The sequence below is a fragment of the Cydia strobilella genome, chromosome 15, assembly GCF_947568885.1.
Source record: "Cydia strobilella chromosome 15, ilCydStro3.1, whole genome shotgun sequence".
Taxonomy (NCBI): Eukaryota; Metazoa; Arthropoda; class Insecta; order Lepidoptera; family Tortricidae; genus Cydia; species Cydia strobilella.
In genome coordinates this window covers 3,844,703-3,871,109 of record NC_086055.1, presented here as the reverse complement: position 1 = coordinate 3,871,109, position 26,407 = coordinate 3,844,703, and the positions used below count along the sequence as shown (strand labels likewise).

Sequence of the window (26,407 nt, the reverse complement as noted above, 5' to 3'; positions counted from 1 at the left end):
TTTTCCTGGGAGTATTTTTCAAAATTTGCAGTGAGAAGTGTCGTTTCGGTTGCCAATTTTGCAGTAAACAAGAATCATTTGGTACATGAATGATTACAATTCAATTCACCATATCTTGTACGAGGGGCTGAAATGATTGAAAATTAAAGATTCATTTAAATTTTTTTTATAAAATACCTTCCGAGTTTTCTTCATTTTTTCGGTGAAAACAGGGTCGCATTATATTTTTTTATCGCAAATTGTTCTTATATTTTGCCCTCAAAATAATATTATAGCAAACTCTAACTTTATGTGAACCCATAAAAAAAAATCATAACTATAGGACCTATTTTCCGGTAATTTTAAATAATTTTAAAAGACGTATAAATCACGCTGCACCGACGCTGCGCGCTCAGTCTCCGCCGAGCGCGCTTAGGTGACGGATCTGTGCTCGATCGTCAGGCGTTTGTTTCGTTCGTAACCAGTGAGCTAGTTCCGAGAAGTGGTGTATACTGCGATTAGAAAATCTTGATCCTTAGGTGATCATAGGTACATTTTATAGCACAAATATTAAATTTTTTCGCCTAGGTGATCGGGTCTGTTCGGGGTGCCTAGCCAAGATGCCAACCGTTTAGGTACCTATAGTTTACATTAAAACCAAATCTGATGAAATGATTTAAACCAAGTGGCCTCTGAATGGGTAGTAGAAACGGGTTCCGTATGTCTTTCCCTTTCCAGATGACCAAGGTGCCTAGCCAAGATGCCAACCGTTTAGGTACCTATAGTTTACATTAAAACCAAATCTGTAGCTGGCCTCTGGATGGGTAGTAGAAACGGGTTCCGTATGTCTTTCCCTTTCCAGATGACCAAGGTGCCTAGCCAAGATGCCAACCGTTTAGGTATCTATAATATAATTTACATTAAAACCAAATCTGTAGTTGGCCTCTAAAATGGGTAGTAGAAACGCGTTCCTTATGTCTTTCACTTTCCAGATGACCAGGGTGCCTAGCCAAAATGCCAACCGTTTAGGTACCTATAGTCTACATTAAAACCAAATCTGTAGCTGGCCTCTGAATGGGTAGTAGAAACGCGTTCCGTATGTCTTTCCCTTTCCAGATGGCCAGAGTGTCCAGCCAAGATGCCAACCGTTTACGCTCCGTAGCGAACGAAACGCAACTGTCTCTGTCGCATTAATATGTAAGAGTGATAGAGAGAGATTACCCTATCATTCGCTACGGAACGAACGACTGGCATCTTGGCTAGACACCCAGGTTTAGGTACCTATAGTTTACATTAAAACCAAATCTATAGCTGGCCACTGTAATGGGTAATAGAAACGCGTTCCGTATGTGTTACGCTTCGCAGATGACCAGGGTGCCTAGCCAAGATGCCAACTGTTTATGCTCCGTAGCGAACGAAACGCAACCGTCTCTGTCGCACTAATATGGAAGAGTGATAGAGAGAGATTACCCTATCGTTCGCTGCGGAACGAACGACTGGCATCTTGACTAGGCACCCAGGTTTAGGTAACTATAGTTTACATTAAAACCAAATCTACAGCTGGCCACTGTAATGGGTAATAGAAACGCGTTCCGTATGTGTTTCGCTTTGCAGATGACCAGGGTGCCTAGCCAAGATAGCAACCGTTTACGCTCCGTAGCGAACAAAACGCAACCGTCTCTGTCGCACTAATATGGAAGAGTGATAGAGAGAGATTACCCTATCATTCGCTACGGAACGAACGACTGGCATCTTGGCTAGGCACCCAGGTTTAGGTACCTATAGTTTACATTAAAACCAAATCTATAGCTGGCCACTGTAATGGGTAATAGAAACGCGTTCCGTATGTGTTACGCTTCGCAGATGACCAGGGTGCCTAGCCAAGATGCCAACTGTTTACGCTCCGTAGCGAACGAATCGTAACCGTCTCTGTCGCACTAATATGGAAGAGTGATAGAGAGAGAGATTCGCTCGCTACGGAACGAACGACTGGTATCTTGGCTAGGTACTCTGATTATCTGGAAAGCAAAACACATACGGAACGCGTTTCTATTACCCATTTCAGTGGCCAGCTACAGATTTGGTTTTAAGTGGTTTTAACGTAAACTGTAGGTACTAAACCCGAGTGCCTAGCCAAGATTCCAGTCGTTCGTTCCGAAGCGAACAATAGCGTAATCTCTCTCTATCACTCTTCAATATTAGTGCGACAGAGACAGTTACGTTTCGTTTGCTACGGAGCGTAAACGGTTGGCATCTTGGCTAGGCACCCTGGTCATTTGGAAAGCGAAAGACATACGGATCGCGTTTCTATTACCCATTTCAGAGGCCAGCTGCAGATTTGGTTTTAATGTAAACTATAAGTACCTAAACGGTTTGCATCTTGGCTAGGCACCCTGGTCATCTCTGGGTACAAGTATGTATATTTTCTTAACATAATAAACTGAAATATTAAATAAAACCCATGCATATAAAATAAAATAAAAGAGTGGCTATAACAATAAAAATAATGTTACTTGCTATTGAAATCGACAACGATCAAGATTATTCTTCTCTGCGTTCAAAACGCGTTATAGTTGCCGGCGCTCGCGTACCGCGCGTCAACGCCATTTATTGAGTGTTATTTCGTGAAATCGATGAACGCTCCAGGGAATAAGGGCTCTTAAAATCACAATTTCAAAACATTTATACCTGAATTGCTAACGAGAATATTACACTAATAATCGATTTTTTTATTTCAAAAGTTTTCTTTTTATTCCCTTGCCCAGGCCCAGTAACATGCGACAGTGCTATCTCGTTTATTCCGATACAAATAGACAGTGTGCGCGTTTTAGGTACTGACAGCCTCTTAACAGTTTTTTAGACTCAGGGCATTAGCAACAGAAGAGTTTCTTTCGGTATCCTTAGGACTTTTGTAGTAATAAGTTTTTGGCAAAAAATTAATTTTTGGTACAAGCTTTTATCGCTGACTGTACTTTTCTTTCCACAGGTATCTAATGTAATTTGAAAAACCAAGGCCTGACATCACGAATTTCATACAAAACCTCTCTAACGACCGAAAATTGGGAGAATGTGCCGTGTGAATTTCAAGGTGATCCTACCCTAACGAAAAATTGTTGTTGTTATCTAATACTCATCGAGACAATTCTAAAAACCCCAAACACAAGTAGGTTTCGTTGTTTTATCACAGATTTCCTAAGCCAGCTCCTGTCTCCATCATCAGATCAGCTCGATGGTACCATAATGTTGCATTGTCACCCGACTTACATAATACGTATGCAAATTTTCAGCTTCATTGGAAGTCGGGAAGTGGGTAAAATTTAACTTCCAAAATTTGACCCGTACATACATAGGTACATTGCAAGTTAATAAAAAGCTTGTAAAATAAAGTCCCTCGCAGCGTGTTACAACTAAAAATCCTTGTATACTCTTCCTAGAGCGGAGTCTACAAGTGGTAGTTTCATGTATTTAATGCGGGTTGACGCGTCTGTCTGTAAAGTGCTCTCACGCTCGGTCAATTGACTTTGAAACTAGACTCCGTAAAAGGGATCCAGAGCTCAAATGCTTTCTCAAAGGTCAAAGGCAGTTGGAGTATACTTAGAACATGGTTGAGGAGTTGCTCTGTTTAGTTAGCTGGTAAATCGTGCTTTGAAAATAGAATTGCGTTCTGTATAATCGATCGACCGAAATGAAGACCTCATTTTGAACTTTGGACACAATTCAGCAAGGGGCACCTAGGTCAAAAACTTTTTAAGTAGTTTGACTGGTAAAAGTTAGCATTATGCGTGTTTTCTGTGGGCGTTATAATAATATTAATAATAAAATAAGTTGTATTTAAAGCCCTAAATGAACGTTATTAAATATTTATATTTTTCAAAAATGTAAAATTTATAGATTTAGTGGTTGAAATTGTAATTTGTACACCTTTTGTTACGTAATATCTAAATAACAAGTACTTATTGGTTTCTATTAGCACGTTTTCTCATCTTGCCTTTAAATAATGAGGTCGCGAGCGTGCGTCACCGGTAAATGAAGAGAAGGGGCAGTTTTAAAAAAATCATCAAAAAATTATGGTGGTAAATTATACAAAACGATGTTTAGGAACAGTTTCAGCAAATGTTGTAGATTGTTAAGGTACCAAAATTACGTTCAAATTAAGTCGATTTTCAGGGAAATTGTCACTTGTTTTGAAGTAATTTTTGGAGAAAATTGATATCGTCTAACATTCATTTAAACTACTTCAGTCATAATAATAAAAATGAAGTCTGTAAAAGGTAGAGTACAGGATACGTGTAATACAAAATTACTATTTTTAGCCGTCCAAACTACGAAATTTACAAATAAGACCGACAAAATCAGTGGTTTACGCGCGTTTACCTAAACGTCCATCAGAAAAAAAAAACATTACTAATTTAGTGAGCCTGTTTTCAAAAACTTGATGATAATTTTAGAATCGTCCAAAGTAATTAGGTAGGTAAACCGCTTCAAGTCAAACCTTCGTTTAAATTTCGTTTGGAACTCCAAATACCTTACAGCAACCAAATTGGAAAAAAACCGAGAGGATCAGACCCTATTTTCTTTCGTTCAAACAGAGTCCAGTTCTTGTAAACCAGTGTTACATGATCTCGACAACTGAGGGACTACCGCTAACATTAAAATTTAAAAAAATCGGGTCTATTGCGAATTTATTTTGTGAACTTTTCGTCGAGTACCTAGTTATACAAATCTCTATTTTGATTGTATTACATGATGTCATTCAGATGTCCTGCATTTTGCTCGTACTTGTCAGTACATGTACTTATAGTATGAGTTTTCTCAAATGATTTTTACGCCTCACACCCGAATCTGTTAAACAAAAGCCATTGTTTCTTTTCTTCAGCGGTTACCAATGCTACCGCTACTGGCTGAACGGGAACAAACTCGTTTAAAAATAAATTTTACCGTCCTATTTATATGGTTCAAATGTATGTAGCAGCTCTGTATTCTGAGGCCACACACAGGCAACCGTTCGTCCTTCATTACCCAAACTCGTTATCTCAGAATGAGCTGTTACATTTTGAATATTAATACTATCACGATAGTTGCTTTTCACTGGAAGTCCCTTTTTGACAGCTTTTGTTAGAAAGGGACTACCACTTTTTTTTTTTTTTTTTATACCACGTTGGTGGCAATCAAGCATACGGCCCGCCTGATGGTAAGCAGTTACCGTAGCCTATGAACGCCTGCAACACCGGAGATATTACACGCGCGTTGCCGACCCTTTAAAAACCATTATATGTGGCCATATATCTCCACAGTAACGTTCCGTTTAAAATTATAGCTACATCCTCACCTCGATTATCCGGCTCTATGGAATATTTATTTGTTGAGGTTAACATTGGTGGGACTAAGGTAGCTTTAGGAGTGGTCTATTGCCCCCCTACCATCGACTATTTTGCGGACCTCGAAACCTTGCTGGCCCCTATAAGCACCGAGTACGCCCATCAGTTAATCATGGGAGATTTTAATACGGACCTTGTCAAAGACAACCTTAGAACTCGCAAATTGTATGCAAACGTAGAGTCAGTTGACTTAGCTGTTCTCCCACTCAGGCCCACTCACCACAATGTAGATACATCAGACTCCTGGTTAGACCTTATTATTGTCTCGTCTATTGATCTTTCGGATGCGGTCGGTCAGTTTCCGGCCCCAGGTTTTTCGCATCATGACCTTATTTACTTAAGCTACCGTGTCCGGCCTCCCAAGCCACAACGCGTCACTGTCCAAATTCGCAGCTTCGCTAAGCTAGACATTGAAGCTTTAAAACGAGACGCGAGCGAGCAGGACTGGTCGACGACCTTTTCGGCAACATCCGTTGACAAGGCTGTGGACACGTTCAACTCGACTGTATTAGAATTATTCAACACACATGCTCCCATCCGTACGGTTAAGTTAAAACGCCCACCTGCTCCGTGGATTACCCAGGTTGTCAGAATGGCTATGGCGAGACGCGATCGGGCATTTAGGAGGTACAAACGAGATCGTTGCGAAGATAAATGGAACATATTTAAAACAGCCAGGAATAAATGCAATCAGACGGTGAGAGCTGCCAAACGGAAATATATCCACGACAGTATTGCATGTTCGTCACCAGCTGAAACATGGAAATTCCTAAAATCGATCGGCATTGTTAAACCTACTTGCTCAACTCCCTCCTCTTTCTCTCTTAATGATTTAAATTTACACTTCGCTAAAACTTTGCCTTTAAATTCCGCTACCTTAACCAAAAGTTTAACCTACATTAGAGCCTTGCCCTGTCTTTCTAATATAACCTTCTGTTCAGCGTTGGAGGTAATGGCGACCAAATGAAAGCAGAGAATCTGATATCTTAATTTAATGTTTTACAGAAGGCTGGTTAGAAAAAGTGGGCTTATCTACATACATGTAGAAGCTTATATAGTAAAGTACAGCGCCACACTATGACACTACGGATTGGTTAGGAACTATTACATACATTGACATAGCTAACAGCTTATTGAGCACTTAAACTAGTACACAATAGTTTCGGTAGATGTCACCTTTACATATCATAGGACGATTGAGAGACTTAATCTGTCTAGATTAGGTAAGTAGGTACTTAGGTATGCTAATACCTACTTATCTGCTACTTGTTAAGATAGGTCTTAACATTTTGCCACCCCTTGAAATAGTTAATGTTTTATGAGTAACATTAGGTATTTCAAAGAATAGGCTTTATACATTTTACCTATCAGTAAGGATGGGCAGAGTTCTTTGTTACGAGTTATAGTTAGGTAATTACTTAAATTTTAATTAGATCTGTGCCCATTCTTATAAATGAAACAACAATAGGAAATGATTTTTATTTTAAATAGGGAGTAGGTATTCTAATTATGTACATAGGTACTAGGTAAGTAAGGTAATTTAGGTACTTAATTATACTTATTTGACACTTAGTTATAATTATTTGAACTTTACATTAGGTTGGTACTGTTGGTAGGTATTTACTACTTATATGACTTCACCCGAAGTAGGTAATGGACAAATGTTATTGAACGCGCGTTGGATGTCCCCTCTGGCGGTTCGGATGACGGCCACCCTGGTGACGCCATCCCGGCCCGGCTGCGTCGCGACGATCTTGCCCAGCCTCCACCGGCAGGGCGGCAGACGCTCGTCTCGTACCAGGACGACGGTGTCGACTGCGAGGCTTGGGCCGCGCGCGCTCCTCCACTTCGTGCGTTCCTGCAGCGTTCCGATGTAGTCACGTGACCAGCGCCGCCAGAAGTCCTGCGTGATTTGTTGCAAAAGTTGATAGTGAGTTAATCGGTTCTTTGGTACATGGTTATAATCTTCGTCCGGAAGTGAATTTGGTGCTTTTCCAATTAAAAAGTGAGCTGGCGTAAGGACAGGATAGTCAGGATTTGAACTAGGTAAGGGACATAGTGGCCTAGAATTTACCATAGATTCTACCTGATATAGGATTGATACAAATTGTTCGTAAGTTAACAAAGATAACCCTAACACTCTTTTTAAATGATATTTGGTAAGTTTTATACTAGATTCCCATAGGGACCCCATATGAGGTGTATAGACAGGAATAAAACTCCATTTTATGCCCTCGTCTGCGCAATGAGATACTAGCTCGCTCGAGCTGTCCTGTAGGTATTTTTGTAAATCTTTTAGCTCGTTACTAGCCCCATGAAAGGTTGTTGAATTGTCACTCACCAACTCCTTCGGTTTACCTCTCCTGGCGATGAATCGTCGCAGCGCCGCCAGGAAATTGGCTGACTCGAGCCCTGTAATTAATTCGAGATGAATTGCCTTTGTTGCAAAACAAATAAACACTGCTATATAGCACTTAGAGACCTTGTAACCACGCCCTGTCCTATCTCTAATGTTATAAGGTCCTCCATAATCGATACCCGTGATAGCAAAGGGGGGGGAAGGATTTACCCTTGAGGGGGGTAAGTTTCCCATTATAGGGTTAGTAGTCTTTGGATTTGCTCTAAAACACGGAACGCATTTATTTACAATTTTCGAGGCTAACATCCTACCTTTTGTTGGCCAGATGCGCTCGCGAATAGTTGAAAGTAATAACTGAGGGCCAGCGTGCAGAGTACGTATATGTGCGTTTGCCATCAGTAGTTTGGTAAGCGCGTGCTCGTGACTTAATATTAAAGGATGTTTTTTTTCATATGCATAATGCGAAAGACCGATTCGTCCGCCTACGCGAACGAGTCCGTCCTTCATGAATGGGTGTAAAGATAATATTTTTGATTTGTTAAGAACCGGTTTATTGTTTTGCAATAATTTATATTCGTGTGGGAATGATTCCATTTGTGCGTGTCTAATTAATGCGTGATCCGATTTTTTTAATTCTTCTACGGACAATGGTCCTGATAATTTATTATTTGGATTAATTGTTCGAGTTTTATTTTTTGTATTATATATAAATCGAAGTATGTATGCTAATACATGAATAAGTGTTTTATCGCTTGACCACCTGTGGAAAAGATATTGTATCGTGTCGTTAGATTCTGTGCTAATAGCCAAGGTGAGAGTTATGTTTACGTCGCTCTCGGCCTCGGGTGCATGATTTAGTGACTCAGAATCGTGGGTCGGCCATGTGTCCGGACTTTGGGTCAACCACGCCGGCCCAGACCACCATAACTGGTTGGTTTCCAGCTTGCCTGGTGCTACCCCTCGGGACAAAAGGTCGGCGGGGTTATCCTCCGAGCGGACCCATGACCACTCGTGCTTGTTTGTAAGTGATAATACTTTTGTGACTCTGTTACTAACAAAACAAGTTAATTTAGGGTTACTATTTTTTATCCAACATAATGTTATTTTTGAATCTGACCACAGGTTGATTCCGGAAACGTCACATTTTAATGCTCGTTTTATTTTGTCGACATGTGTCGCGAGCAGTAAACTGGAACAAAGTTCCAAATTTGGAATAGTTTGGGGTTGTATTGGACTTATTTTTGATTTTGAGTAAAGTAGGTGAACTTGTACGTTTCCTACTCTATCGCTTGATCGTATATAGATGGCAGCGCCATAGGCTTTAATACTACTGTCACAGAACCCATGAATTTGTATCGTTACATAATTGGGTATGACTGTACATCTCGAAATTTTCAATTGGTTTAATAAAAACAAGTCTCGATAGAATGTGTTCCATTCTTGGATCAAGTCTTGTGTTAATTCGGTATCCCAATCTAATTGAGCCTTAAATAATTTTTGAATAAATATTTTGGCTACTACAATTACTGGTCCCGTCAAGCCTAGGGGGTCGAAAATGGACGAAATTACCCCTAGTACCTTTCTTTTGGTGATTGGGTGTGAAATTTGGTTTTCTTTAATGGTATACATAAGCTCATCTGAGTCACTAGACCACGCTAAACCCAGGACCTTATGTGTTTTATCTCCAAATTCGGTTGTGTGTGTGTTTTGGTGTGTGTGTGTTTCGCTCACCCGTTTTATGATGACTTCGGAATTGGACTTCCATTTCCGCAGCGTGAAGTTGGCTCCCCGCAGGATCTCGTTCACCTGTGATGCAGTTTCAGCTACCTGATTCTCGTCGTCGCCGCCGGCGATAAAATCGTCCATGTAGAACTGGTTCGCTATGGCCTCTGCAGCTGCTGGAAATGTGTGTTGGTTTTCGTTTGACAGTTGTAACAAACATCTGGTTGCAATATGTGGTGCTGACTTTAAGCCGAAACTTAATGTGGTCAGCATATAAATTTGGAGTCGTTGGTGAGTATTTTCCCGCCAAAATATGCATTGTAGGTATTGTTGATTTGGTTTAACATAAATACATCTGTACATTTTTTGTATGTCAGCGTTAATAACATATTGGTATTTTCGGAATCGTAGAAGTATATTTATGAGTTCGTCCTGTATTATTGAGCCTTTGTATTGGATATCATTCAAAGAAATGCCGTTATCAGTTCTGCATGAGCAGTCGAAAACAATTCGAATAGGGGTTGAGGGGGAGTCGCGAAAAACAGCTTGGTGGGGTAGAAAATTACATGGGCCATCATAATTATCTTGTAATTGAATCATATGGCCAGCTTGTTCGAACTCGCGCATGAAATTCACATATTTATCTTTAAATTCGGGGTTCCGCTCGAACTTGGATTCTAATGTTTTGAACCTCCGATATGCTATGTGCCTAGATTGACCTAACTTGGTAGGTGGCTGCTTTAATGGAAGTTCTATTTCGAAATTACCCTCAGAGTTGTGAGTGTGAGTTTTCAGAAATATATCCTCACATTGTTTTTCATCATAGGGTAAATTTGGTGCGGAACCCTCCTCTATTTCCCAAAACTTTTTTAATTGAGTTTCTACTGTAACTTTACATTGAATGGCAGACTCGGTTTTTTTTTGTACGGAACCCGTGACTATCCATCCTAATCGCGAGCGTCTCAGAACCGGTAATCCGGGCCCGAGCTTGTATTTACCGGTAAGAAGTAAATCAAAGAATATCTCCCCACCGATAAGCAAATCTACATCTTGAGCTAAGTTAAACTCGTCATCAGCTAATTTATAACGCGACGGAATGTGCCAACGTTGCACGTTTGGTATTAAAATGTTGGTAGTACAAATTATAGGCGTAATAAAACAGGACAAATTCGTTGTAAAGGTTCCGTCTAAGGAATGCAATGTTACGTCACACGATTCTAAAAGGCTAGACACTTTTTCATTGAAACCTATGACATTTAAGGCAAGTTGTTCCTTGTTTAATTGTAACTTTTTGGCCGCGTTTTCGGTAATGAAATTTTCTTGCGAGCCATTGTCTAAAAATGCCTTCATTTTATGCACATTGTTATGCTTATCCCTAACGAGCACTTGGGCTGTTGTAAGGAAAACTGACCTATTTCGCGCATTGTTTATTTGTTTTTCGATTAAAGTGTTATTCGACAAGGTAGTCTCGATTTGACTAGAACTCGGTTGTTCGTCGATTAACGTTGATATTGGTAATCGCGTTGGTACGGGGTTACTACCTACATGAGTGTTGGTATTTGGTTTGTGTAGTAACGTATGATGCTTGCCCTTACATACTCGACATGTACTGGCCCTGCAGTTTGTTAAGACATGCGTTCCGGACAAACAATTAAAGCATAATCGTAATTTATTCACGGCTCGGATGCGCGCGATAACGTTTAATGCACTAAACTTTGGACACTGATTAATATAATGCGTACTCGAACAATACGGACACTGGTTACATTTAAACTGTTTGGAGGTTACCTTGATAGGTTCGGACGTGGTTACCATGGCCTTCTTGGAAGTGCTGGGTGCGTCCGATGGTACTGCTGGGCTGGTCGCTTCCAGCCGGTCAGCTCGGTTCTTTAGGAAGGTTTTGAAATCCTGCAACGAAGGCAATTTTCTCAAATCAACACTGTTTTCCCACTTTGATTGCAATCGACTGTCTAACTTTTTAACTAACATGTGAATAATTGCGAGATCCCAATTTTCGGTAGGTACATTTAATGAGCGCAAAGATCTCAAATGTTTGGAAATATTATCGCACAGACCTCTTAGACCCGAAGGAGTTGACGGTACCGGTTCCACGTCGAACAAGGCTCGCATGTGGTTGGTGACTAAACGTTTAGGATTATTATAACGTTCACAAAGCATCTGCCACGCGAGCATGTACGCGTCCTCGGAGAAATCGAGCGAACTAATTACCTCAAGTGCGCCGTCTTGTAAACAACTGCGTAGGTACTTATATTTTACGATCGGTGCTAAGCTAGCTTGGTTGACTAGGGCATCAAATGTGTCTCGAAATTGCAGCCACTGTGTTAGGTCTCCGTCGAAGCTAGGGAGGCTAATTTCGGGATATTTTATCGACTCACCGAGGGGTTGCTGCGGCGGGGCTTGCGGACTATGGTCATTTGGTGTTGAATCGGTATCTACCTTCGCCAGCAGCTTGCCCTTAGCGCTAAGTCGGTAAAATGTGTCCTCAAATGACATACGCTCGGCCTCGTGGGCTTCGATGTCCCCTTCGTCGCTGCACAGTGTCTCGATCCGGTCCTGTATCTCAGAGAAATCATTGTATAACTTTGGTAATTGTTCTAGTCTTAAGCTTATGTCTACAATTATTTCGGCCGTCAATGCACTTGAGTCGATTCTTTCTATAAATTTATTAAATACAGTTAATTTTCGCTTACAGACACCTCGTCTATTTTTTAACTGCCTAATTTCTAACTCTTCTAGAGTGCTTTTGGAAGTTTCTAACATGATTAAGAACGATTACAATTTACAATTTGTAGGAAATAAATCGATTACAATTAAATTTGGTAGGGAGATTTGGTAGATAGGTTAGGGAATGCCAGCTCACTTGCCTTCTCGATTGATGCTCGTGCGCGTGGCGTAGCTTGGTGATTGCCCTCGCTTGGGCGCTCCTTCTGCCTCTGGTGTGGTACCACCCACGTGGTCCCTTTGGTACTTGCGGTAGCCGTTCCCTGCTGCGGCTGCGGTGCCACGCACGTGGTCCCGCTTTGGTGGCTCGGTCGGCGCCTGTCGCGTTGGCTCAGGCCGCTCGATCGAGTGGTGTGGTCGCCTCCTAGTCACCTCTTCAGCTTCTTCAGGTCGGCGGAGCCCCACGCGGTTGCTGCCTACGTGGTAACGTTGCTCTCCCGGCCTAAATCAGGATACGCGGCGATTCCTCGACGTACCGGCTCGCAAATTTTACTAAATTTACTAGCGATTCGCTTTAAAGTACTGAGATTAACCGCGATTTAAACTAGGGGTCACCATTATGTTCAGCGTTGGAGGTAATGGCGACCAAATGAAAGCAGAGAATCTGATATCTTAATTTAATGTTTTACAGAAGGCTGGTTAGAAAAAGTGGGCTTATCTACATACATGTAGAAGCTTATATAGTAAAGTACAGCGCCACACTATGACACTACGGATTGGTTAGGAACTATTACATACATTGACATAGCTAACAGCTTATTGAGCACTTAAACTAGTACACAATAGTTTCGGTAGATGTCACCTTTACATATCATAGGACGATTGAGAGACTTAATCTGTCTAGATTAGGTAAGTAGGTACTTAGGTATGCTAATACCTACTTATCTGCTACTTGTTAAGATAGGTCTTAACACCTTCTCACTCAATCAAGCCACTGACGATGACATTATTAAGGTGATAAAATCGATTAGATCGAATGCTGTAGGCCATGATGAGTTGAGCAGATTAATGATCGTAAGCATCTTGGAATGCGTTCTTCCAGTTCTAACATACATAATTAACTTTTCACTCACTACCGGAGTTTTTCCTTCAGCATGGCGGAAAGCCTATGTCATACCACTTCCAAAAGTTTCGAACCCCATTACACTAAAAGACTTTCGTCCTATTTCCGTTCTTCCGTTTCTGTCAAAGATTTTAGAAGCAATCGTTCATAAGCAACTTTCGTCTCATGTTTATTCCAATCAAATTCTCTCTCCTTTTCAGTCGGGTTTTCGCCCAGGGCATAGTACTTGCACTGCTCTGCTCAAAGTACTCGAAGATGTTAGACAAGGCATGGAGCTGTCTCAGTTAACGTTGTTGGTACTAGTAGATTTCTCAAATGCATTTAATGCGGTTAACTATGACCTTTTACTAGCCTGCCTAAGTCACTTAAATATGTCATCGTCGGCGGTTCAGTGGTTTTCTTCTTATCTTCAAGATCGCCGTCAATCAGTTCGTGCTGACCGAACCTTCTCTGACTGGTGTGATCTTTCTGCTGGAGTTCCACAGGGTGGCATTCTCTCGCCTCTTCTTTTTTCAATTTTTATCAATATGGTCACCCCTAACATTGGCTGCTCCTACCATCTATATGCTGACGATCTGCAGCTTTATACACAAGCAAACGTTAAGGACATGGATCATGCAGTCTCTATCATGAATAGCAATTTAAGCCATCTTTCTGCATGGTCACGTTCTTTTGGGATCGTAGTTAACCCAACCAAATGTCAAGCGATCGTACTTGGGAGCCCACGCATGCTGGCGTTGATGGATTTACATAGTGTAGCACCTATCAGGTTTGAGGATGTCGTGATACCGCTATCACCTAAAGTGAAAAATCTGGGTCTGATTATAGACAGTGGCCTTACGTGGGAACCCCAGGTGTCTGATGTATGTCGCAGAGTGACGTACACGCTGAGATCGCTTTACAGGTACAAAAACTTTTTGCCAATTAGCACAAAGATCCTTCTCGTTCAAGCTCTTGTACTTCCCACTATCGATTATGCTGATGTGTGCTACTCTAATCTAGTTCAAACTTCACTTAACAAACTGGACAGACTGCTCAACAACTGTATTAGGTTTATATTTTGTCTTCGGAAGTACGACCACGTATCAGCTTATCGTAAGCAGCTTAATTGGCTTCCTATTAGTGAGCGAAGATCTTTGAGACTGTTAGGTATACTTTACTCTCTTCTATTTGATCCCAATACACCAGAATATCTCAGATCCAAATTTAAATTTGTTACTGCTCGCCCTGGTGGTGTTCTCCGTCCCTCCCGTAGCCTTAAGCTTTCCATTCCCCCTCATCGCACTGGTTTCCTGACCAACTCCTATACTGTTCAGGCGACACGCCTGTGGAACGACCTTCCACTCAATATCAGAAAAGCTCAAAGTAAATTCACGTTCAAGCGTATGCTGCGCAAGCATTTGTCTGAAAGATGTAAGTAATGTTTCACAGTAGGTACATGTATAAGTATGTATTTAGATATGTATGTAAGTGTATCATACAAAGTATATGTTTAAGTTTATGATTTAAATATAATAGGTATACTATAATTAGTATTTAATTTGTAAATAGTAGGTAGTGATATCGTTTAATTATTTTCAAATACAGTACAAAGCCTGCACCAACAAACGTCTCTTTTTGGCCCAGTGGTTGACTGGTAGAGAATGCCTTAAGGCATTAAGTCCACCATTTGTACTTATTTTATGTGCAATAAAGTATAAATAAAAACCTGTACACTCCTTTTTTGAAGAACCCCATACTGTAGCCCCTCGGGAAAACCCCGGCAGGGAGCTCATTCCACAGCCGAAGCGTACGCGGGAGGTAATTCCTCTTAAACCGCACAGTACGCGACCATTTAGGTGCTAGGGTGTGAGGATGAACACCCTGCCGATGGCGAGCGGTGCGGTGATAGAAAGCGGCCGTTGGCATCATGTCAAACAATTCTTCAGAGCACAGCCCATTGTACAAGCGGTAGAACACACACAAGGAGGCGAAGTCTCTCCTTAGACTTAAAGGTTCGATACCGCTTGTGAGTTTGGGATCGTCGACGATTCGTACAGCGCGCCTTTGGACTGAGTCGAAGGGTCCAAGCTGGCATCCAGGTGCTCCTGCCCAAAGGTGACAGCAGTACTCCATATGGGGTCTGACTTGCGATTTATATAGCAGCAGTCTTTGCCCCGGAGTAAAGTATCGCCGTGCTTTATTGAGCACACCGAGTTTTTTGGATGCCAGATCAGCCTTCCCTTCCAGGTGGCTACGGAATTGGACGTCACTGGAGATGTCGACACCGAGGATCCCAATACTCCCTGACATGGTAAGGGCTGTGCCTTCGAACTGTGGGACCACAGTAAATGGGGTTTTCTTAGCGGTAAACGCGCAAACTTGTGTCTTGGTGGGGTTGAATCGCACTAAATTGTCCCGGCCCCACACCGAAACTCTGGATAGAGTGCCCTCAATATCCGACACAAGCTTGTATTACAAGCTACAAGCTTTTGATAAACGGGCCCATGGTTGCTTTGGCACGCGCTCGGCACGCGACTAAGGCGCCTCTCCATAAAAGAAACAAAGGCTTTTGTTTAACGGATTAGGTTCTGAGGCCTTAAAACCATTTGAGAAAATTCATACTGTATTAGTGTGAGCGATACGATACGAATTGGCCTCAGTGACATGCAAATGATAACTTGATAACGCGATGCCGTACCGCTGTAACCTGTTATAAATTTTGAAGTTAAACTAGTTTGTTTGGGACACGGGAATACGCCCAGTGCTTCATCCGTTCATCATATATATCTCCACATCTACCCGGGTGCAATTTAGATAAAACTACTCGGCGGTTCTGAGCGACTTGAAGGTATTGCGGGAAAATATTATGGCGATGGCGATGAAAGTTTCTAGTAATAAATAATCCACTGAACGGAAAAAACTTTGAGCGTGCATTCAATACGTTTCTGTCAAAAATGTTATTCATGTTCAAGCTTTTATTGTAGACTGTACTTTTTGGACAGGCATCTACTTATTTTATTACTCATCCTTACTAATTCTATCTGTGGGTCATTTTCTATGAAAAGGGACCTTATTGTCGATGGCGCTTACGCCGCACAGCGTCGCGCGGCATTGTATTTATATCGATTACCACATCTGTTTCCACATCATGTAAACATATTATGTGCCTAGATGATAAATAAGTTGAATATTTCCTACATATAAAACTTAAAAAAAATGTTTTTGCTTCTTTTCGCTCTCCTGCAAACTAATGTAAGTGACGTATGCACAAACGTACCTATTCTCACCCGACGATATAACGGCCCGGCCACGACATCGCGCGGCGGCGGCAGCGCCGAGCGGCGGCCATAGGTGGGAACGAAAGGTCCGATCGCTGTGTCTCGCTTCAACCTATGGCCGCCGCTCACCGCTGCCGCCGCCGCGCGATGTCGTGGCCGGGCCGTAAGAAATCAGGGCTATAACCGCGAAAATCGAAATTCGCCAATTGCGGGCATTTTTCTCTGTCACTCTAATTACGCCTTCATTGGAGTAAAAGAGAAAGATCCCCGCAATTTGCGAATTTCGGTTTTCGCGGTAGCCCCACAGGTTATTAATTAACGTAACGTGTAGTGTCAGCAGCGCGGGAACGATCGGAATTTGCTGACCTTATCCTAGGAGGTATGTCTCATACCTCTACTAAAATATCTTTAGGTATAACAGAGCCGAATAGAGTAGATGCACTATACGGAAATGTTAATTATGGTTTACTGATGTTTCGGCGAAAATTACTTGACAAACTTTCAGTTCCCAAACTATTTATCCCATATTTTTACTTGGGCGAAATTTCATTTCGCAAATTTTCATAATCCAACCTAACCTAACCCAACCTAGTACGTCATTTTCATTTCGCAAGTATGGGGTTGGGAAATGAAATGGTTGCGAAAATAAAAACTTGCTAAAATTTCATTTGGGAAATGAAACTGATGCCATAAGTTTGTTGGGAAGTGAAATTTGGCGAAAAAGATTTTGGCTAAACGGCGGTATCCCGTTAATTATTTATGTGCAAAAATAAAATATAAAATGTTTTCATTTTGAAAAGTGCTTATATAGTTTTGATGTAAGGTCTCATTTACACATTGATTAGTGTTAATGTTAAGCGGGAGTTCATACATTTACTACTAAATGCAAGTAACAAATGTACGAGTATGAACTTAAACATTCCCTGTTTCGTAAAAAAAAAAAAAAAAGATGTGCCTTAATTATAAATATCTGCAATTTAGTTAAATCTGGAATTTTGTTTGCGTCGTTTTTATTAGGGTTCCGTACCCAAAGGGTAAAAACGGGACCCTATTACTAAGACTCCGCTGTCCGTCTGTCCGTCTCCGTCACCAGGCTGTATTTCATGAGCCGTGATAGCTAGACAGTTGAAATTTTCACAGATGATGTATTTCTGTTGCCGGTATAACAACAAATACTAAAAAGTACGGAACCCTCGGTGGGCGAGTCCGACTCGCACTTGTCCGGTTTTTTTTTCATGCGCACGTTGACAACTTGCCATTCTTCTGTCCTACCAAATGGAAGCCACAGATAACCACACGCCACTTAGCTCAAATACATTTTCAGCGTAAAGATGTCGGGTAGTACGCATCCATCATATTAACACCTAATGTATTTTTTATGTCCACATTCGCTATTTTTCGTAGTGTAATCTTTCTATACTAGTGGCTCTGTGAGCTGTAGACCTCGCGAGCATAGCTTAAGATAAGATGGATGTGTATGTGTCTAGGGCTGTCCTGCCGACTAACCACCAAAAGATGGCGTGATTGTGCACAATTTGCGAATTATCACCATCGTTTCCAAAACTTTTCTACCATTTTCTAAGCATTTTCTAAGACGTGTTGATATTTATGCATGCAACAAAAATATGACGTCTAAATAGAAATATATTTGCACTCAACAGCAGACACTTCATCAAAAATGTGTAAAGAAAGACTGCAAAATATAGCAATATCTTGCATTCACGTACGGACTGTATAGATTAATTACCCAAAATTTTTGTTCCCCAATAGCTTTACTTCGATTCGCGTTTTTCCCCATTCTGCTTTTCAACCAGGCGTTTATTTTTTTAGTAGTTAGTTTACTTTTTTCCCCAAAGAGTAATATTTCCGAGAGCATGCCTTCTTACCCTGAGGCCCCTGAGCCGACGGAGCCCCGCTACGCGGGGCTCCTATTTCTGGGCGGTTTGCCCTTCGGGCATTTGAAGCTACCTAACGAACCTAACCTACCTATCTATGTGACTTAGTGTTACTATCGTGAAAACATTACTCTTTGGGGAAAAAAGCGACTGGGACATACGCGTGTGATTAAATTAACTACTGAAAAAATTTACGCTGGGTAAAAAGCAGAATGGGGAAAAACGCGAATGGAACATAAGCTATTGGGGAACAAAATTTTTGGGTAGCTAATCTAAACAGTCCACGTACGTACTGTGTCAAATGTCAGTAGATTCGTAATGTAAAGTAACAGTAAAGTAACCTAGAGGGCACAGCGGATGGAATGTTTATTGTTAAAAAAGATTAGAAATTAAATTTAAATTCTTGTTCTTTGACAAGGCACTGATATTTTCAGATATTAATTGTCGTGTGCTCGTGGCATTCGTAACCTCTGTTTTGAAAAAAAAAACAGATTACATGGTTCAAACCCCGACGGTGCCAATTTTTTTTTTCGTTCTTTTTCGCGTTAAGCTTATGTTATTCTTATTATCAATTGAGTGTCGCGAATTCTTCTACCGACAACTACAAAAACGCTTCTATTGATAGCTTAGTACTGTTGGCGTGTGAGTCACATTTTTGAGTAGGTAACAAAAGTTTACATTTACCTACTATGGAGAAAACGTGAAATTCTATCTCTCCAATCAGTCCTGTTACGTTTAAAAGGGTAGAATAGCTATACAGACAATAGGTACTTTTTTCATACAATTTCCATTTCGGGAGAAAATAGTTTCCACTAACTAAATCTTAACAAATCACTTTGATTTTGATGTAAGTTTCGCAAATATAAAAAATAATAATTTTAGTAGGTACATTACCATTAGTTGAACCCTATGAAACTATTGATACTGGATAGGAATGGAATTGATTGTCATAAAAAATGGCATGTGAGAAATAAAAGTTTTCATTTTCATACAAACTGTATGGGAAAAAAATCCTCGACTTGTGGATTATTTAGGCGGAAGTTTATTTGGTCCCATACAAGCTTTTGATCGCGGATAGGAATGAGATCGATTGGCATCAAAAAACCATGGGGATAGGCTGTATCAGGGATACAGCCGCAGTGGTTGATGTGAAACGTGGCGTGGAAGTTATTGCGAAGACCGCATAGCGCCGCTGCTTAGGGACCTCATAGCGTAAAGCAGGCGCCCTGTATGCGCATTTGAGCTTTTTATGCCTTAATTTTCGCACACGGTGGCCTCAAACAAACACAGTCATGAAATTCCTGTAAAAATGCAACATTTTAACTCTTCTCCAGCTTTTTATAATACCGCGTATTTTATTTTTATAATATTTCAAAAAGTTCTATCAAATGAACTCAATTGTATCGAAATCGGTTAATGGACTGATGAGTAACTATTAACACTGCACATAGGGGTCATTTTAGCTCCGATTGCGTCGTTTCTAGCGCAGAATCAGCGCCATCTATGTCAGCAGCACATGCAGTTCCGGGTAATAGCTACTTTCGTTGATACACTGATATAGAAACCATATATAATATACCGCCATCGCGCCATAACACTTTTTCGTTAAAATCGGTTTTCGTTTCTACGGGTTTTTAAAGACGTGCACCTTACATTTCACGTCAAAGAAAAGTTTGTCAAAAATGACCTTTTTCTCGCATCCTGTAGGTACCTATGTTTTTTCTAAAATCTGTAAACCCCAATCTTCATTAATTTGAAATTGAGGGAAGGTTTAAGACCATTTTCGCGTAGCAGCACGGGATCTGGTAGCTGCCCTCACTGACCCTAACCAACCTGTATACCTGTCTGATTTTTGAATTTCTAAAAGTACTGAAATGCTTAGATATATATATATATAGACGGAGATATGTTAAAGGGAGCCACACGAAATCAAACGCTCGAAACTCTAAAAACCGCACAAATGCGGGTCGGACTCGCCCACAGAGGGTTCCGTACGTTTTAGTATTTGTTGTTATAGCGGCAACAGAAATACATCATTTGTGAAAATTTCAACTGTCTTGCTATCACGGTTCATTAGATACAGCCTGGTGACAGACAGACGGACAGAGGAGTCTTATTAATAGGGTCCCGTTTTTACCCTTTGGATACGGAATCCTAAAAATCGGCCCGTTTCAACATGGTATAGTATCTCTGAAGAGGAGTAATGTAATGCTGATAATAATGCCATCTCTGGGTTATGCTGGACATATATTCCTCAGCCGTGGTGCCCTGCTGAGCTAAAAAGCGGTATCTCAATTGAAGATTGCATGCAAATAAGTACCTTAAATTTGAATCATAACGTTCCATTTCCAGTTCATTCGTTTTTGAGATACCGCCTTTAGCATAAGGAGGGCTGAGTGTGGCTAGATATCATTCTTGTGTGTAGATAGTAGAAAACAAAATATACCAAAACAAATATTTAAGCAGGTAACTTAATCGTATTTAATTAAATCTAGAAGAATATATTTTAATAAAAAATGTTTTGATAGTGTTACTAACCTTACGTTGCAAATAAACTAGGAAACAAAATAAATTTGAAACGTAAAAGTAGTTTTTTTAATATGTAGTGCAAACACCGTACAATGACAGACTGACGTATTTAGACGAATAAAAAAACCAAATGACGTTTGGTTTGACGGGAAATTTTGAAATTATTTCTAAGTTGTTTTTTAATATAAATTCCGTTTAAACATATTTTTGGTCAGATTTATGTTAAGATATTAACAAACAGCGTTTCTTTATATCACAACCAACCTTGTAAGTTGTGTTGAGTTGTGCTCTTACTCATTCAACCAAACCAACGCAGGCAAGAGGAAAAGCAATGCCGGCCGGGCCGCGCCGAATCTGTGTACCTTCTTGTATGTACATCGGTATAAGGGCAAGGTAAGTAAATTTTCGAGTTTATAATATATATATATACCTCCTGAACATTTATTTATTATTTCATCTTTATCAAAAGCTTTGATAGAGGCTTCGGGTAAAGCATATTTATGAAATGTTGGCGATGGAACATGGAACATTGTAACATTTCAAATAACAGCCGTTGAACTAGCACCATTCTTAGTGCCCGTAAGGCCCGTCATACACGTTGCTCTGATTATCATAATTAAGATACTATTTTCCGTGCCTAGGTCTTAATCTGATAAATCAACTACAACCTGCCAAAATTAGAAAGACATACATCTACTGATAAAATCCAACCACAATACGTTACCTTTGTCGACATTTTACATGAATAATATCCCGATTCACTGATTTCTTGTTACCTAACATTAAATGTGACAATAGCACACCCTTAAAATGCATGCTCAACACTTGTCCTGTTTCGCTGTAAAATAACCTTTTTATACTTTTGATAACATCTTAACTGTTAATATATTTTCAGGTATTAAAAAGCTTTCAGAATAAAGTTGCGACATGGCAGGTATCGTGCTTTTCTTCGATAAGTTTTTCGATGTTGTCAATGGCAATTTCAGTGAACCTAAAAAAGGAAAATCTACCTAATCTAATGCGCTGTAACACCCAGATCACCGCACCACAAATTGTGGATAAAAAGCTTGAATGTTCTCAAAACTATGAAATATGCGACAAAAATGGATCTAAATTAAATCAAAAAAAGTTGGATCAAACTATTGAAGCTTTCCAAGTTATTTTGGGATCAAGAAGAAGAAATGAATTAGGTTGCCTCTAATTATTGTTTAAAACATAGTCAGGAAATAAATTGTTACATACTTGCTGTTAAGTTATTTTCACGGAAGTGCGCTTAAAGCGTCGCTGTATTTGCATGTGTCTTAGTTACTTGGAATGGAACGTATGTAAATAAGTAGGTACTTATTAATAATATATTGTACTTGCTTCAACATAAGTTTTCGTTTATTTATTCTGAAAAACTGATTTATATAGTTTTCTAAGCAAATGGAAATTGGTACGACAAAGATTACTACATAAATCAGTTTCCAATATTAAAGTTGTTACATGTAGGTAAAGAACCCATAAGTACGTGTGTGTGTGTGTGTGTGTGTGTGTGTACATGTGTGCGTGTTTACTGCATATACAGTCTCATTAGTTGAGAGCAGGACCGCTAGGGGCAGCACTAGTAGAGACGTGAACGTGAAATGTCCGAGAGTTTCTTATCTATTACAGTAATAACATATACTAATCTATGGTTTCAACCTCACGATGTCACCACCTATCGAGCAAATTAGGTACTACTTAGTTAGGTCACCTGCCTGTGTTAAAGTGACATCTTTGTTAGTTATTATTAAACAACTTCACCATCTTGTTTGTCATGGATAGTGTAAAGGTCACTCACACAGACAGGCGTTGAGCCAAATTTTCTGAATTTTTTATTGAATTTTTGAATAATATTATTGAATAATTGGCTCCATAAACCCGCTCAGACAAACGAATCTATACAACGTAAACCTCAAAGTTTATGGTGCAAGAAATCTACGTATTTTAAAAGAAAAACAGTAAATAAAATTGTATGAAATTCGGTATAAGGAGAACCCCTTAAAGCTAACTAAATGTATGGCTCCGCCGTTCAGAACACTAGAGAATTAAAATAACAAAAATAAAACATATTTTTTAGGGATAGTTAAATAAAAGCTTGTAAAAATCCAACGAATACGCTTAGCCCGCACTTGGTCAATCAGTTTCAAAATAGAAAAATAAAAAACAAATAAAAAAAAAACGATACGAAATTTAAGTGTAAAAAACAAAATACAAAAAACTATATAGCAGCATACAATTTACTGGGGATCGAACCAGGGACCACCCGGTGCAAACGAAAAAAGCGAATGTTTGCAAAACACGCCATGATAGTGCTTACCTAAGTTGACAAAATTCGGCTACTCATTCTCGAGTAAAAACTAAATATCTAAATACCGCCAAAACCAGCAATACAAACTTTCTGCATTATTCGACATTTAGTCTGTAAGCATATCTCAAAAAGAAGATACTGTTATGATATCGATACGACTATTTGTTTAGGCGGGAGCTATCACGACTCCGCCATTTTGAAAAATTTCCAAAAACTAAATTCTATTTAGTCATAGAATTTGGTCACAAAATTTCACGAGAATCGGTTGTGAATTGCGACCTGTAGAGGAGAACATCCGGACATACAAAAGCAAAATGCGCGAGTCAAACCGTAGACCTTCGCTACGCTTCGGTCAATAAACATGAGGAGTTACTCATTACGACGTTGTCGCGAATATCGCGAACCGGCTAATAGTTGCCAACGTCAAGTAGATGGCGCTCGTAGTCACGTTTAAGTTAAATAACCGCTTCTATATTATTGTGATTTTTTAGGCGAAGACGCCCGAACGTCAGTAAGAAAAGGAGGTTGTGTGTGAACAAATTTACGGGAAGAGTGATATTTGCTTTTGGATCAATTCAAGGACTTTCTTATGGTGCTATTAGATTAATGATGTGTCTCTTGTAGATTGTAACCAACGTTTATCAGTGTTTAAAGTGAACAGTAATCGGAGGGAATTGTTGATGCCTATAATATGAACTTAAGGTAAACTTAGTGTGAGGAATGGGGTCGCTATAAGGGGAGGTTTGGAGGCTAATACTATTAAACTCAAGAAACCAGGTGGATAATCATGTGAAACTCATGTTATACAATAGGTAATAAAGTAATAGGACACCAGGGGCCCGTTTATCAAAAGCTTGTAGCTTGTAATACAAGTGGAAGTCCCTTTCTAACAAAAACTGTCAAAAAGGGACTTCCACTTGTATTACAAGCTACAAGCTTTTGATAAACGGCTCGTTTATAAAAAGCTTGTAGGTTGTAATACAAATGGAAGTCCCTTTCTAACAAAAGCTGTTTAAAAGAGACTTCCACTTATACTGATTTAATTTAGACTTCCACTTGTATTACAAGCTACAAGCTTTTGATAAACGGGCCCCAGCAATGAGTAACCGTCATCTTACTAACGTCCAGTGCCCTGTTTATCAAAAGCTTGTAGCTTGTAATACAAGTGGAAGTCCCTTTCTAACAAAAGATGCCAAAAAGTGAGTTCCGCTTGTATTACAAGCTACAAGCTTTTGATAAATAGGGCACAGGCCTCGTATAGGTAGGTACGTTGGTAAGTAGTATGTTTACATATCGCTTTCCAGTATCAGTAAAGGCATCAGCTCATTCGATAGGTTAATAAATATGGTGAACTTGACGACAGATGTAGTGAAACAGTTACGGAATATAATATATAGTTAGACAAAGCTATTAGTAAATTTTTGACTTCAAAAACCGGTCCATGTGACTGATACTTATCACTGACAGTTATGCCTTCTTCATAAATACTTTCCCCCTGTACCTAGCTTCGAATATTGTAATCGATGTGCTGCTATTAGAAATTACATATCTACCGCTTGTTTAATGCAGAGTCGGTATAAGCACAGAATAAGTAATAGTATTATCATACAGAACGGCCACGTACCGCCCCTCCCCGATTTAAATTACCTCGCCCCGCGACACCAGATTGACGACCTTTTGCCGACCGCTCAGTACTGTCATTGAGTAACTTATACTAGAGCGGTACTGTCATAGTAAATTTTGTAACCCCAGTAAATTCACTGCCATCTGTCGACACACTTTAAAACTAAAAATAAATATTTTTAAAAATACGATAAAATGTATTTAGATATGGATAAATGATTTTTTTTATTTGCATTAAATATTTTTATGATTTTGACCCATGTTCTTTCACTGATATGCGTTAAAATTGTTAAATAACAAACGAAACCGTCAACGCCATCTATACGACAGTTGGCCAAAGCTAGTAGCGCCCTCTGAACGAGAATCAAATTTTCTTGATTTTCGAGGCACGTTTTTTCCTTAGACTGTATCCATCTATTACGGAGTTATATCTATCTTTGGTACTGTTTTTAAGTAACTTACTCGCACAATGACGCATGCCGCGTGTACGTGTACAGACGTGCCGTTCACACATAGAAACGCAAGTGAGTTTTGATGTCTAGCGTGTCCGCCCTGTGGAACGAGAGGTAAACAACTAATTACTTAATCATATAAAAACAAGTGCTAGCGAAACTGTAAGAAACTTAGTAACTTGTAAGTACTGAGTCGTGCCACACGGGATTCGAGTTTTCCAGCGCTCCTAACTTTCTTGAGCTTTTTGTGACTGTGTTACGGCCAGAGATAGAGAAAATAAAGACTGTGATTGGCTGGTGACGTTTGAGGAGTTTATACAAATAAACTTCCAGTCCGCCAAGGTTACAAAAAAGGCTACCTACCTTTTTTTCGTAACCTTGGTAGATGTTCATGGTACATTTCATTCCTTACATTTTATTAAAAATAGATTATATGGCAATACATATATATTACATTTACGCAATATTACATCATCAATCCATACTTCAAGATGCCTGTCACGATTAAGCACTGTTTAGTAACGAGCGTATAGAACGTACGATTTTCAGACTTTGCCTGTCAGTTCTGACTTTTATATTGCTTTATCTTCAAAACAATCATGATCGACTGATACCATCAAGAAAACTTGTCATGGAATTTATTCATAATTTCTCCATGCAATTTCGAACCTTACTGTAAGTACATCATGGCCATGGCACAGCCGCGTGTCGCTGTCGCGTGTTTACACGTTGACAGTCTACATTACTCCCTCGTCCCCGTCTGTAGATACAGTATTCCACCAACAGTAAAAGTGTTGCAGCGTTCGTAGTTCCTTATGCGCAATACATTTATAGTTGATGAGATAATTCCATAACAAGTTCGGGAAAGTTTGGACAACGCTGGCTTTCGCCGGGCCTTCCTTCACTTCCTTGATTTGTTGATTTGTGATGGATTATATATATACATAATACATATATAAGTACACAATAATAGCACGGAGAAAAGTTTTATTAGATAGGTACATACTAAATGAATGGTTTCTGTATCTCCGGTGTTTCATACAACATAAATCGTCTGCAAATAGACGAAAAGG

At 39.9% G+C, this 26,407-nt stretch overlaps 1 protein-coding gene and 1 long non-coding RNA gene across 12 annotated transcripts in view; both read right to left on the bottom strand.

Moving 5' to 3' along the window:
* Positions 1–2,716: 2,716 nt before the first annotated feature.
* Positions 2,717–26,407, bottom strand: part of LOC134747791 (uncharacterized) — a 329,663-nt gene continuing 305,972 nt past the window's right edge. Inside the window, exon 2 of the long non-coding RNA XR_010128360.1 lies at positions 2,717–2,821. This is a non-coding gene — a long non-coding RNA (uncharacterized LOC134747791). The remainder of the gene's footprint in view (positions 2,822–26,407) is intronic.
* LOC134747755 (uncharacterized) lies at positions 6,823–12,946 on the bottom strand. Of its 11 annotated transcripts, XM_063682390.1 has the most exons (5): positions 11,514–11,828; positions 11,227–11,346; positions 9,448–9,614; positions 7,699–7,769; positions 6,823–7,260 (listed from the first exon to the last, which is right to left on the bottom strand). In XM_063682390.1, exons 3-5 carry the CDS (start codon positions 9,479–9,481, stop codon positions 6,985–6,987), a joined length of 381 nt encoding a protein of 126 aa, XP_063538460.1. In that variant the 5' UTR covers positions 9,482–9,614; positions 11,227–11,346; positions 11,514–11,828; the 3' UTR covers positions 6,823–6,984. The 11 variants fall into 11 exon arrangements, 10 of the variants coding, with proteins under 10 accessions (XP_063538460.1, XP_063538458.1, XP_063538453.1 ...); XM_063682388.1 differs by lacking the exons at positions 9,448–9,614; positions 11,514–11,828 and adding an exon at positions 11,835–12,946; XM_063682383.1 differs by having other exon boundaries at positions 7,699–9,614.